Here is a 13088-nt window from a genome sequence, read left to right as displayed (position 1 = left end):
CTTTTTTTATGGCAAGATCATTTTTTTCTTTATAAGTGTAACTGTTTCTTTAAGTTGTAACTGTTTCTATGTATGGGCTGGATATAACGTATACTTCCTATTTACGGACCCTCATTCCTCCACATTTCACTACATACAGAAAACCATTTCTCCCTGTTGACAGGTCTTCTGAATATTGTGATGGAACCATTTTTTAAAAGGGAAGTTTTTGATACCTACCTTGTTCCAGTCAGCATCAGTTATGATAAAGTATTGGAAGAAACTCTTTACGTGTACGAGCTTCTAGGGGTTCCAAAACCAAAAGAATCGACAACTGTACGTAAAGGAAAACCAAACTTGATTTTCCTTGAATTTAGAGAAAATGCTAGTTTGTACACCAGCTCCTTTCTGAACTTACTCTTCTTTGTTCCATTCCCTCTGTTTTGATACTATTAGGGATTGTTGAAAGCCAGGAAGATCCTCTCTGAAAATTTTGGAAATATCCATGTGTACTTTGGAGACCCGGTGTCACTTCGATCTCTGGCAGCTGGGAGGATGAGTCGGAGCCCATATAATTTGGTTCCAAGGTGCAAGACCTGTGTTTTCATAACTGATGTAGAAATAAGAATGAGCATCTGGAAGTGTGGTTGGGCTTCTTGAGTTGACCCCTCCTAGGACTGAACCTGGTTATCTGAGATCACATAGCAGGGAAGCTCCAGTTAAAGAACTATGTTTGCGGGGCGCCCAGCCACTTGGCGGGTGGAGCTTGTGACTCTTGATCTTGGGGTTGTGAGTCTGAGCCCCACACTGGGTATGGAGAATTACATAACAGGTAAAAAAAAATTTTTAAGAAAAGAATTGTATTTGCCAATTATACAGCCAGCCGCAGGATATATATGTCGAATACCCAAAGTCAGACGGTGCTGCTTGTTCTTCTCAGGAGAACCGGTACCCTCCTGCCTATACTATACTCCGCCACTTAGTACCCTGCCCATTCTGTGGGCAGGGCAGTGGCTGAGCACTACTAGTAGGTCATCCAAAGTATATGGTAAGTATTATTTTTGATCCTAGAAGGGATTACATGATAACGAATGAGGGTGACTCCCTACCCTCAAGGTTACAGTTTTGTTTTGTTTTGTTAAGATTTTATTTATTTATTTGGGGGGGGGGGGGAGGGGGAAGGTGGGGGAGGAGAGCAAAGGGAGAGGGATAAGCAGACTCTGCACTGAGCACAGAGCCTGACACAGGCTCATGACCTGAGCTGAAACCAGGAGTCAGATGCTTAACCAACTGGGCCACCCAGGGGCCCCCAGAAGGTTGTAGGTTCGTGGGCACAGATATGTGTTAGGTCTTTCAGGCTGCAGGTACAGATATACACCTGGGTTTTCTTAACCTGGAGAAGCACACCTGGGGAAGTAAGGGAGACAGAACCCCTCTGCTCAGCCAGGCTGACTGTGACGACAGCATCACTCATCGTTTATCTGTCATGCCGGGGGCCCGTGGCCACTGGCGTACGTCACTAGCAGCTTCCTCCACTCTGAAGCGGATGTTAGCTTTCCCTCTCGAGCTCTCAGATTGGGTCCGCCAGGTGTTCTCTAGGACCGGGCGCCCTCATTGGTCCTAGATTTCACGTGAAGCCACCTTATTGTGGGGCTGCTTTAGGTCCTGTACCTATTCCTGCTTCATCCCGCTCTGCACAGGCTCCGGAGAGCGTCTGATTCCAAGGTTGCTGACACAGGCCTGAAGAATCTGTCAGGCGAGGATGGTGGCAGTACGTGGCAGGCGACCTTGTGCTTTTTAGAAGGGTAGGGCAGCTGCCAGGCAAACTGGATGGCCTGTGCAGCACAGACATGACTGGTCACATTTTCCCTGGCACGCGTGTTCTGGGAGACAGGTGTTCAGAGCACAGAGGATTCCAGGGACCCTGTCGTTCAGTCTACTGGCGGAGGCCTCCGTTCTCACAGGGGAATTGATGGATCCATTTATACAGCAGCAGCAGCAGTTGTGGTTTTTGTGGGTTTGTTTGGTTTTTTTGCCTGGAACCCAAAAGAATAGGACTCTGTCCCATTGGGCAGGCTACACTGTAGTGAAGTCAGGGTGTAGTCTCGCATTGTGACCTGAGAGAATTCAGAGAAGCCTTCCCAAGGGTCTGTCTCCGCGCCCCCCACCCCCCGCCACTCACACCGCAGAGCGGTGACTCGGTCTTTGCTGTTCTCGTAGGTATATTCCTCAGAAGCAGCCGGAGGATGTGCACGCCTTCGTCACAGAAGTGGCCTATAAGATGCAGCTGCTGCAGATCCAGAACCTGGTCCTGAGCCCCTGGGCCCTAACGGCCGCCGTTCTACTCCAGAACCGGCCAGCCATGGACTTCGACGCCCTGGTGGAGAAGACTTTATGGCTCAAAGGCTTAACCCAGGCCTTCGGGGGCTTTCTCTCTTGGCCTGGTACGTATGTGGGGTGCATGTCCTGAGAGTGCTTTTTGTTTCCTACTCTAGAAGAATCCTTGCCCAGGCATGAAAAAGCCTATATGGGACACGGAGCAAAGCTTTGCTCCAAGAGAAAGAAAACTTTACTTGTCTGTATCACTCTGGAACATTGTGCAGCACAGTGATCCCTCGAGAATGAATAGTAGTTCACATGCCATGTCCTCCTGGAGACTCAGTACCTGGAGAGGGAGAACACTGTCTCCTCGGCACCCAGCAGCCCGGAGAGTAAGTGGATCTTCTCGTTCTCCACACATTCCTCCCTCCATGCCACCTCTTTATTTTCATTTTTTCTAAATTTTTGTTACCGAAACACGGCATAGCACGTCCCACTTGTTTCTGGTGTGCAGCGCTGGTGTGACAGTTCTGTGAACGACTCGGTGCTTGCCACGACCGGGGTGCTACGCCCTCCTTTTAAACCTTCTTGTATTCGCAACCCATTTGCCTCACTGCGTCCTAAGGACTAAAGGGCCAGTCGTATAGAACTTTATACAATTCTCTGAAAACAATAGCTTTGTAAAAGCCTCATTAGAGTTATAAATACTATGCTGGAAGTTTGGGACGTTATATGACAAGTGTTAGCTTTAGTCCCATTTTCAATCTCTCTGGGTTAAAATTGCAGAGACCGCCATCGGAAGTGGGATCCATTTATACGCAGCTCCCTGCTGTTCAGTCATTAAACCTCTTGAGTCTGGTCGGTGCTGGGAATGGCCAGGGATACAAAGGGGACAAGCTGCAGCCTCTGTGAGGTTCTCCTGGCTTGTGGAAGTCAGGGCTGGGTGACCTAGAGACAAGGTCCAGTGAAGTAAACAGAGAGAGCTATGGATCTGGGCACCTGGGTGGCTCAGTTGGTTAAGCGTCTGCCTTTGGCTCAGGTTGTGATCTCAGGGACCTGGGATCGAGCCTCAGGTCAGGCTCCCTGTTTATCAAGAAGTCTTCTTGTCCCTCTCCCTCTGCTGCTCCCCGTATTCATGTGTACTCTTTCTCTCTCTAATAAATAAGAAAATATTAAAAAAAAAAAAAAAAAGAGCTATGGACGGACCACAGACAGTTGCTGAGAATACTCTGTAGGGAAGGGTCCCCGCTCTGGGAAGGTTTCATAGAAGTGACTTTTGATGTCAGGTTTCACCTTGATGGAAAAGTGGGAGCCGTTCAGGAAGACGAGTGGGTGAAGGATTGCTCACACAGGAGCAAATTTTAAGCAGGGAAGCATGACTGAAAACAGCTATAGCAAACAGCCCATGTCAGCTTAAAAGGTGGGCCACGGTGTTGGGGGTGGGGACGGGAGGCTGCTCGGCCATGGTGAGAAGGACCGGAGCCTGACCCAGCTGCGGCAGAGCCAGGGACGAGCTACCAGATGTGTAGGCGGAACTGCTCACAGAAGGGACATAAAACTGGACGGTGGTCACTAATGAGGAAATGAAGATGAGTCAGACACGTGTCCCAGTATTTTCATGGTCTCCTAGGAGTGTGATTCAGGTGGGAGATCCTGGAAAAGAACTGGTAAAGTGCTGACTCCTGCCGGCCCGGGAGCCTGCGAGAACACAAACGCCTCCTTCCAAGTACTTTGCTCTTGCAAGGTGGGGTCGATGCGCAGCCAGTCCATGGCTGAGAGTCTCTGTTGAGCAGCTAAAGTAATCCAGCTACCATGTGGGTATTAAGTAGCCGTCATGGAGAGTGATTCGGCACATTTCCTAATTCAGTTCCTTTTTTCTTCTTACTCCACTCATCTCCCCTGCGATCTCATGGCTGGAGCTCTTTGCTGTATCCTATTGTCCTGGCATACTGTTCCATGCTCTGTGATGTGTATAACAGTATCATAGGTTGTATCATAACCTCGAACATGCTGGCCCAAGGCCTGTGAGCCCAGAACGGTGTGGTGGAGCTCAGAAGGAAAGCCACACCCCTCGGTCGACCTCGTTGGCCAGCTGGAGCGGTCCCTATGGTTACGTAGCCTGGCAGCCTGCTGTGTGGCCCAGGGTAACAGGAAAATGATCTCCCTTGCCAAGAAGGCTGACTGTCACCACGTCTCCTTGTACTTTGGTAGTTCTAACTCCTTGGCTATCTCCAGGCTAATGAAGTGTCAGTGGAGTGAGTTACCAGGATCTGAACGGGCCCCGTGTTTCTTTTTCTCAGATGTGGGAAAACCAGAAGATCTCACCAGGGAGGCCTGTGCTAGGGGAGTGCCTCTTGGGTTGCTCTTTGGTTCACCGGCAAAGTTGCAAAGCGATATTCTTGCAGTCTTGGAATTAATTGGTCTAAGCAGGGAGTGTGTGTGTGAGCGAATGAAGCACATTCTAAGCGTGAACCTTCTGGTATGTGATTTTCTTGTCCTGTAACTTGCTTTTACAGTCCTTGGGACACACTTGGTTCCTGCGGAAGTGTTGGTTTTCAGAGTGGGGATCGATATGTATTTCAGAAGAGTGGACAGATTGGGAGTAGATAAGAAGGCGTGTTAAATGTCTTTAGAGAGAGAGTTACAGTACTTTCATAGTCTCTTTCACAGGGTGCCCGGCTGGCTCCGTTGGAAGAACCTGTGACTCTTAAGCTCAGGGTCATCAGTTTGAGCCCCACATTGGGCACAGAGATTACTTAAAAAATAAATAAATAAACAAAAAACCAGGAAAAAAAATGTGTCTTTCCCATGGGGTCTCATTACTTCGATTGGTAGAGTCCAGAGCTCGAACCTGGCACTGGAAAGTGAATGTGCCAGGCCACTAGCATTGCTGGACACCCAGCAGAGGCCCGTCCTGTCTCCGCCGCCTGCCTGAATGCCTTGTCTCTGTGTGTAGATAATGAGCCTGCTGAGGAAGTTATCCAGTCCAACATTCTCCTGCACTCCAACATCGCTAGCCTCGTCAAAGACCAGGTGGTTCTGAATATGGACTCTGGAGACTCCGAAGTGGTCGATGGACTTATTTTCCAGCATATCACCCTCCTCATGTGCTCGGCCTACAGGAACCAGTTGCTCAACATTTTCGTCCGCCCTTCCTTAGTAGCTCTGGCACTGCAGATGACCCCGGGGTTCCGGAAAGGTAACTCATGGGAAAGTGGTCTTGAACTTTGGAAGAGACCTGGCCTTCCAGTTCCACCTAGGGAGCAACATTTGAAGCCTTACAGTGCTCAGCCACATGTGTGCACCCCAGACAGCAGCAAAAGTGGGGCCTGTACACTCAGAAGCAGTTAGGTTTGTGCCCCCAGTACATGGCCCTCTGCTTCAAATTTGGGAATGAAAAGGGACGGAAGAAATTAACCCAGACCTTTCCTTTTATAAATATGGAAAGTGAGGCTTAGCAAGTTATGTAATTCCCCGAGCCTGGCTGTGAGATTAGAGCACAGCTCTCCCTCTCCTGGCCTGAGGCCCTTTCTCCCTTATCTGACAGAAGGTGGGGGGTGGGGGAGTGGGGAAACAGTCGAGCAGTGCAGGAGTGCCGTGTGGATACGCAGGCGGGCTCTAGTGGCACTGAGGAGCGGAACCATGAATCACACCCTTTTGTTCCCAGGAACCTCTCCTCAAGGTCCAGGGTGTTCTACCCAGGCTCCCCTGGAGTTCCTGGAGGGTGAGCCGCACCTTTCGATTGGTCCAGGGTGGGGTCAGATGCTGATGTTCTCATTTTTGTTTTTCAACGCTCCATAGATCATTCTAAGGAAGAGTCAGACTTTGACCTTTAGCCTCGGAAGGAACCTGAGGTCCTGTGTCCATACCCTCATTCGTGAATGAGGAAACGGGCCAGAGAAGTCAGCTTAGTTCCAGACACAGAAAACTTAAATCTTGGTCTTAGTTCTGAGGTTTCTTACATCGGAGTTTGTTCACAGCTGCGGGGATGGTACCTGCGTGGTCTTCTAGAGTGTTGGGACCACCCTGAACATGGAGACAGCACTTCGTGTCCAGATGTCTACATACTCTTCTAATGAGAGTGTTCATAGCATGTGTCAGAAAGACGAAGAAACCTCTGTTCTTCATTAACTAATGGGCAGGGAGACCTATGTTTCTGGAGAATGAAACAGTATTTTCTGTTGTGTGCTGGTGTATTCTAGTGCTAAAGATACGGGAAAGACAACAGGAAAAAGGACTAGAGAAGGAATCGAAGTAATTCATTCCTTTCCTTCTCTACTCGGGAGCCATGGGCAGGGGAACGTGAAGCACCCTAGCTTCTGAGAAATGTAGCCTCTCACACATCAGCACACTGACTGGGTAGAGGCCTGGCTGTGACTCAGGTCTAGCTCTTGGTACTGCTACACTATAGTGCGCTCTGTAGGTAAAATTTGGATTGGCTCTATAACTTCCTTTGGGGGCCTGCATTCTCGTCCTTGGCATTGAATAATATGCCTTTGGAGTGCTGCATTTTGGAGAATTGCAGACTTCTTGGTACTTCCTGAAAGTTTAAAACCAGCATTGTAATTGGATGTAATTTATTTATTTCCAGAGGATGTCTACAGTTGCTTTCACTTCCTGCTCAGTGTTTTTTCAGATGAGTTCATCTTCCTTCCAGGAAACACACTAAAGGTAAATCTTTACAGCCAAAGAGCACAAGTGTGTTCACAGTGTGAGTTCTAGAAGTGGTAGGCTTGGATTCACACGTGCGACTTCCCTTTCCCCAAGGCTGTATGCAGCAGAAATAACAAAATTGGAAACTCACATTTCATGAGCTCTGTTTTGATTCTTGGTCAAGGTTAATCAGTAACGTAGGGATTATTTGGTGAAAAGAAAGTCTTAAACCTTAAACCTTGAGTGTAGCCACTGTAAGTCCACACTGTTTGGTTAAAAAATTTATCAGCCAGTACACATTTTCCTGTTAACAACTTGTTGCAATGTATGGGGCCCTTTGCTTTGAGATTAGAGAGCAGTGGTCTTGCCTGACAATATAGACAGCTCGTGAGGGATTGGACCCTCAGAGCTGGACTTCAGGTGTGCTAGGGCAGGGGATATACCAGGATAGACAGAAGGTGGTCAGGTTTCTGTACACTGTGCCGAGGAGCCCAGGTTTTACTCCGTTGAGAACGAAGTCAGCAGTTTTTTGAGCATAAGCATAATTCCACATATTTTTAGGACCAGTTATATGCTCTATTTAAATTTAAGGAATGTGGCTGTGCAAAGTGAGAAAAAGCCATCACCCAGGTCATGGTTTCTAAGGCTCCTAAATCTCTTGTGTGTTTGCTGTGTTTGGGGTTCAACATTTTGAGTGTTCGAACACATGCTTCTCTGGCTGCTATCTAATAAGCAGAACTGTGGAGAGCCATCCAGCAGATGCAAGGAGTCACATAGATGGATGTGCCCGTGGATTGAGGAAATGAGGATGATTGGTTGAGGAGAATGTGGGCGCGCTCGTGATCGGCGCGTGAACAGCACTAGGAGCCAAGAGATATATGCATGATCACTGCTAGAGAACAAAAGAATCCTGCTCGGTTACATAAGAGCGCACGAGGGCACTGCATGCACGGCATTCTGATTGGGCAGGAAGGGGGGCGTACACACGTGAATATATACTGCTGTAAGTGCTTGGTGCGGCGCGGCCGCCATTAGCATTAGTACATTACCATTAGTAATAAAAGAAGTTTGCCACTCACCTCGTCTGCGGGTCGTTCTTGCAGGCAGAGAGCGACACAGAACCTTTTGGATGGGTTGTGGAATTAGCTGGTGTTCTCTAGTTCTGAAGACCCATGGCTGTGTTTACTGAGACCAGCAGAGTTCCTGTTAACCTAAATTAGTCGATGCTCCCTGTCTTCTCCCTTCCCTTCCTAGGACTTTGAAGAAGGCTGTTACCTCCTCTGTAAAAATGAGACGATACAAGTGACGACAAGAGACATCCTAGTTACAGAGAAAGGAAATACTGTGCTGGAATTTTTAATAGGTCTCTTTAAACCTTTTGTGGAATGTTATCAGGTATGTATCTCCTTTGCAAGTTCTCCTTCATTCCCCCGTATCCAGTATAACTAAGACCTCCCACCCTGTGGTACGGAGGGCAAGTGCCTTCCCCAGGTGAATGGTGGAACTAGAGATTGCTCAGCAGGTTGGAAGAGTCACCTCTCAGGTGGAGACCTTGCTCCCCTAAAGGAGTCCCTTACAGACCCCAGGATGCCCAGAACCACACCTAGACCCGAGTGCCATCATACTGTCCCTTCGAGGCTTTTCTCATAGCTCGATGCTTGCTATATTGCAGGCACTCAGTCAGTGCAAGACTGGAATGATTCATCATGTCAGCGATTGTATCACTAAAGGCTAATGGAAAGGGAAGTCAAGGTTCAAGTGCAAGTGCCCAGAAGAGCTTGTCAGAGCTCTAAGGAGTGGTTAAACAGAGGGGGAGGGTAGAGATGCCGGGCAGGAATGGTGCCAGGATTCCAAGGGCAAGGGGAGTTTGCAGCAGAGCCCCTCACAGGGGCTGTGTGTATTCACCAGAAGCCGACCCTGGCTCTGAGCTCTGAGCGCTCAGCACTGGTCAGTGGCCCCCGGGACCGACATTCTGGCAGGGGGTGCTCTGACCCCTGACCGAGTGAGCCCCTGCGCCAAGTCCCGCACTGAGCGGGCAGCTGAGAGATGCTCCTTCTACCCGTAAGCACTTTCTGCGGTGTAAGTCTTCATGCATCTGGGGGCCCAACAGGCTCTTAGGTGTTTTTAGGGAAAAAGCAGTTACACAGAATCTGGCCACTTTCTTCCTAAGCAGTGTAAGACCTGTTCAGCTGATGGTAATTCACTCAACTCACAACCATTCAAGTGAGGAAGTGTATTTTAAACAATGTCAGTATAAGTTCACGCTCTTTGTTTTCCAACTATAAGCAGTGATACCAGCTCCAGGGCGACCTCCTAAGAATTCTGTAGCTTCTCTGTGCTCCAGCATTAGAGAGCCTTTATTCTGCTCCCACACGACATAGCTTTCTATCATGGGGGCCACGGCACGGCCGTCGCCAGTGCAGGGTGTTTGGCTGCCTTTTCCTCTTTCATTTCCCCTCACCCTTTCTGTTAAAATCAGATAATTTGCAAATACCTCCTGAATGAAGAAGACTACTTCACTGAGAAACAGTACTTGGCTGGAGTCCGAAAGTTCGCAGGTCAGCTTCTGGATCAAGGTTAGTCACACTACCGTGCGTGGCGACTTCTTGCAGTGGAGAACAAAAGGGTCCACTGACTCTTTCTCCCTCGCAGGTGCCTCGCAGTGTTACGATGTCTTGTCCTGCGACGTGCAGAAAAATGCCTTAGCAGCTTTTGTGAGGCTAGGTGTGGTAGAGAAGAAGAAAGTGTAAGTACTGCATACGGGACCGGGTGAACGGTGGCAGCTAACGGCCGCTGAGCACGGAATGCAGAGCAAGTCCTCGAAACAGGATATCCTGCTTCCCTCCCCTGCCTCCCGATGAGTTATGTCAGTATGGGTTACTGTGCAAGTTTTATGTGGTTATGAATGAAGACAGTATTGAAGCAAAGACAAAGTATTCTAGGCCAGCATTTTGGCCTTGACCTACTATTGAAATGTATAGATGAACTATATAAGAGAGATTTTTGGGGAGTGTAGTAGAGAGAGAGAGAAAGAGTGTGTGTGTTTGTGTGTGTGTGTGTGCGCGCACACTTATATACGCACACAAACATGCATGTATAGTACATAAAGACACACCTGTGTGTGCAGATAGTTCGCGGTTTCCTCTCTGAGTGAAGGAATTGAAGAGTGACCCAGCTTCGCGGGGAGAGTCTCGTAGTATATCTCTCCTGTCATCAGGGGGATGAAGCGTGAAGCCAGCGAGTAGGGCAGGAGCGACAGGATTGTCGGCTACTGAAAGACTTGGCCTTCGAGAAGTAGTCTTGGAGAACCTGGCTGGCTCAGTTGGTAGAACCTATGATTCTTGATCTTGGAGTCATGAGTTAGACCCCGACATGGGATGTAGAGATTTTAAAAAAATAAATAAAAATAATAAACTTGAAAAGTAGTCTTGGTACGCCTGGGTGGCTCAGTCAGTTAAGCGTCTGCCTTTGGCTCAGGTCATGGTCCCGAGGCCTGGGATCAAGCCCCGCATCGGGCCTCTTGCTCAGCAGGGAGCCTGCTTCTCCTTCTGCCTGTCACTCCCCGTTTATCTTCTCTCTCTGTGTCTCTGTCAAATAAATAAAATATTAAGAAAAGAAGTCTTACTATATAAGATAATAATGAATGTCGACTTCCCCCACCCAAGTTTATGTAATAAGAGCTTTTTGCCTTTTTCCCCAGAAATAGTGACACTGTATTTAATGTGAACGAACCTGCCCTGACAAAATTAGAAGAAATGCTCGGTAAGTACAGTTCAGGGACCCATGGTGGGTTTTCACTTGTATTTATCACCATCCAGTAAGACGAGAAAGTAGACTGTGGCACCAGATACTTTATCAAAATGAACCAACAGAGTTTTAATACAAACAGAATTATTTATATCATCTGGGTTTTTCTCAAGGGAAGTAAGGAGAAAGTGCAGAGGAAACACAACAGGCTGAACATGGTCGATCTTCTGCAACATAACTGTCAGCATCTACCATAACTAATGAGGGTCTGAGATCTGGACCCTCACATCCCGTCTTGGTGGACATGGAGAAAATACCTCTTGTCTGAGTCCTTGGATTTATTCTCCTCCTCTCGACTCTTGGATCCCTTCTTTCCCTGGCAAAGGGTTGGGATCAGTGTTCACAGCATATAGACTTCCTGAACTCAGAATTGGAGCTGATAGCGTATCCTTAGGAGAATAATCCAACCCGTACTCTTCTCCAGACACCATCAGCTTATCAATAGGTAGTTCAGTCCAGAGGGGCAAGGTCATTTGTTTGCAGTACGAAGAGAGAGTCAAGAGTGTGGATGTAAGGAAAGAGATCTAAGAGGTCAGAGGAAGTAGCGAACATTTCTCTTAGGAATAATGGGGTAGTTTTGGAATGGGAGGGTATCAGTATTTGAAAGAAAAAAAATACTATCTGCTGACTGTATTGAATAAGCACGACATTTTTGAATGGATATTCTTATAAGTAGTATTCTTGTACCTAACCCAAATGCAGTACGTTTGTTAAGCCTGCATGGAAGAGCTTCAGCTCGACGTCCAGTGGGATGAGGGAAAAACGAATGGTAAAGCAGAATGGCTGAAGAGAAAGGGTAGAAAGCAAAGAAATGGTTGACATCAGTGGGGAAGATGGAAATACTAGTTTCTTGTTGAAGAAAACGTGAAGGTTGAAATCTCCGTCTTCTGTTTATATTATGTCTGAATTCTGAGAATATGTACCCTTGAAACTCGATTTTGAGTTTGGTGAGAGGAGCATCTAGCTTTGAAACAACCTCCAAAGCCCTCATTCTGTGAGGATGACAGAACTGATTCATTAATCACAGGTGGCAGATATGACATGGGTATGAATGTGCTAGAACATACTAGAACAAAAGTCCCGAAGGCAAACTGTTCTGATTCTGGCTCTACTCCTGGCTGTAGGCCCGTGGGTGGGGGCCGCTGCTGCTTCCCCCGCAGAGGGGCGGGTGTTCTCCCTCGCTGCTCGCTGCTCGGTCAGCCTCTGAAACCACGAGGCTTAAACAGCTTGGTGAGGAAGGGCAAACTCAAGGTCATTTCATGGGCTTTTTTTTTCCTTAGGTTGTAAGACACCAGTAGGAAAGCCAGTGACTGCAAAACTTTAATATTGCCAAACAGTTACAGGAAATTCGGTCACATAATTGCTGTCATCCAAGGACTCACTCCAGCAAGCAGGGACATGAAGGAAGAGAGCCATCTGCTCATGCTTCTTAGGACATCCTCAGGCTCAGCGGAGAGGAAGAGGTGACCGGTAGAAGGGCAGTCCGTGTAATGCTCTCCACAACACTTAAAAAGGCTTTCATGTCCAACTCTGTGTGTGTTTTAAAATAAAATAGCCTTTGGAAATATGTTTGGAAAAACAAATCCCAGTCCTATTTCACTAACAGTTTTTATCTTACCATCACGTGTATTAAACTTGTTGTGCTGACTTGTGAATTACACTGTGACATGGACACTGGTGGCGCGGCTGTCAGGAGCAAACCACCGGGAAGGGCACAGCTCCGTCTCTCGTGGCTGCCCTTCCATGCAGAGGCCTCAGTCCGGTCCAGGTTGGGCAGAACTGTGTAATCACTTCGCTAGCTTCCGTAAAAGTTTGCCACCCAAGGGCCTCATCACTAAAAGTGCTTCAGAGGAAGTACGTGCGACAAAGAGAAGTTGGTGATGTAGCAGGAATAGGCTTAAGGGGAAAAAATGGGCCTAAGAATTGGGTGGGGGGCTGTCTGGCTGGCTCAGTAGAGCGTGTGACTCTTGCTCTTGCTGTCGTGAATTCAAGCCTGATGTTGGGTGCAGAGATTACTTAAATTGTCGGGCGCCTGAGTGGCTCAGTCGTTAAGCATCTGCCTCTGGCTCAGGTCATGATCCCAGAGTCCTGGGATCGAGCCCCACATCGGGCTCCCTGCTCAGTGGGGAGTCTGCTTGTCCTTCTCCTCTGCCCATCCCCCTGCTTGTGCTCACTCGCTTGCTCTCTCAAATAATCTTTAATAAAAAGTAAACTTTAAAAAAAATTTGGAAAAATTTGAAATAAGATGGGTGAATACCAAACGCTGTGACAGCCACCTCTGGGAGTGACATTGAAGTCGAGCACTGAGATGAGCCAGTGCCAGCCCTGTG

The 13088-nt window shown here is 48.0% G+C and overlaps 1 protein-coding gene across 4 annotated transcripts in view; it reads left to right on the top strand.

Annotated features, from left to right (window-relative positions):
- The window catches only part of GNPAT (glyceronephosphate O-acyltransferase), a 36520-nt gene extending 24115 nt beyond the window's left edge, over window positions 1-12405 (top strand). For 3 of the 4 annotated variants that reach the window (XM_059397334.1, XM_059397333.1, XM_059397331.1), the window contains 10 exons: window positions 164-315; window positions 436-566; window positions 2200-2423; window positions 5255-5497; window positions 6890-6969; window positions 8206-8346; window positions 9431-9527; window positions 9604-9697; window positions 10652-10713; window positions 12039-12405. In XM_059397334.1, the coding sequence (XP_059253317.1) occupies window positions 164-315; window positions 436-566; window positions 2200-2423; window positions 5255-5497; window positions 6890-6969; window positions 8206-8346; window positions 9431-9527; window positions 9604-9697; window positions 10652-10713; window positions 12039-12082 (1268 nt within the window). In that variant the 3' untranslated portion in view covers window positions 12083-12405. The remainder of the gene's footprint in view (window positions 1-163; window positions 316-435; window positions 567-2199; window positions 2424-5254; window positions 5498-6889; window positions 6970-8205; window positions 8347-9430; window positions 9528-9603; window positions 9698-10651; window positions 10714-12038) is intronic. The other variant, XM_059397332.1, reaches the window with a different exon arrangement.
- The last annotated feature ends 683 nt before the right edge of the window (window positions 12406-13088 follow it).

This window comes from Mustela nigripes, chromosome 4, assembly GCF_022355385.1.
Source record: "Mustela nigripes isolate SB6536 chromosome 4, MUSNIG.SB6536, whole genome shotgun sequence".
NCBI classification, from domain to species: domain Eukaryota; kingdom Metazoa; phylum Chordata; class Mammalia; order Carnivora; family Mustelidae; genus Mustela; species Mustela nigripes.
This window is presented reverse-complemented; position numbering and strand designations above follow the sequence as displayed.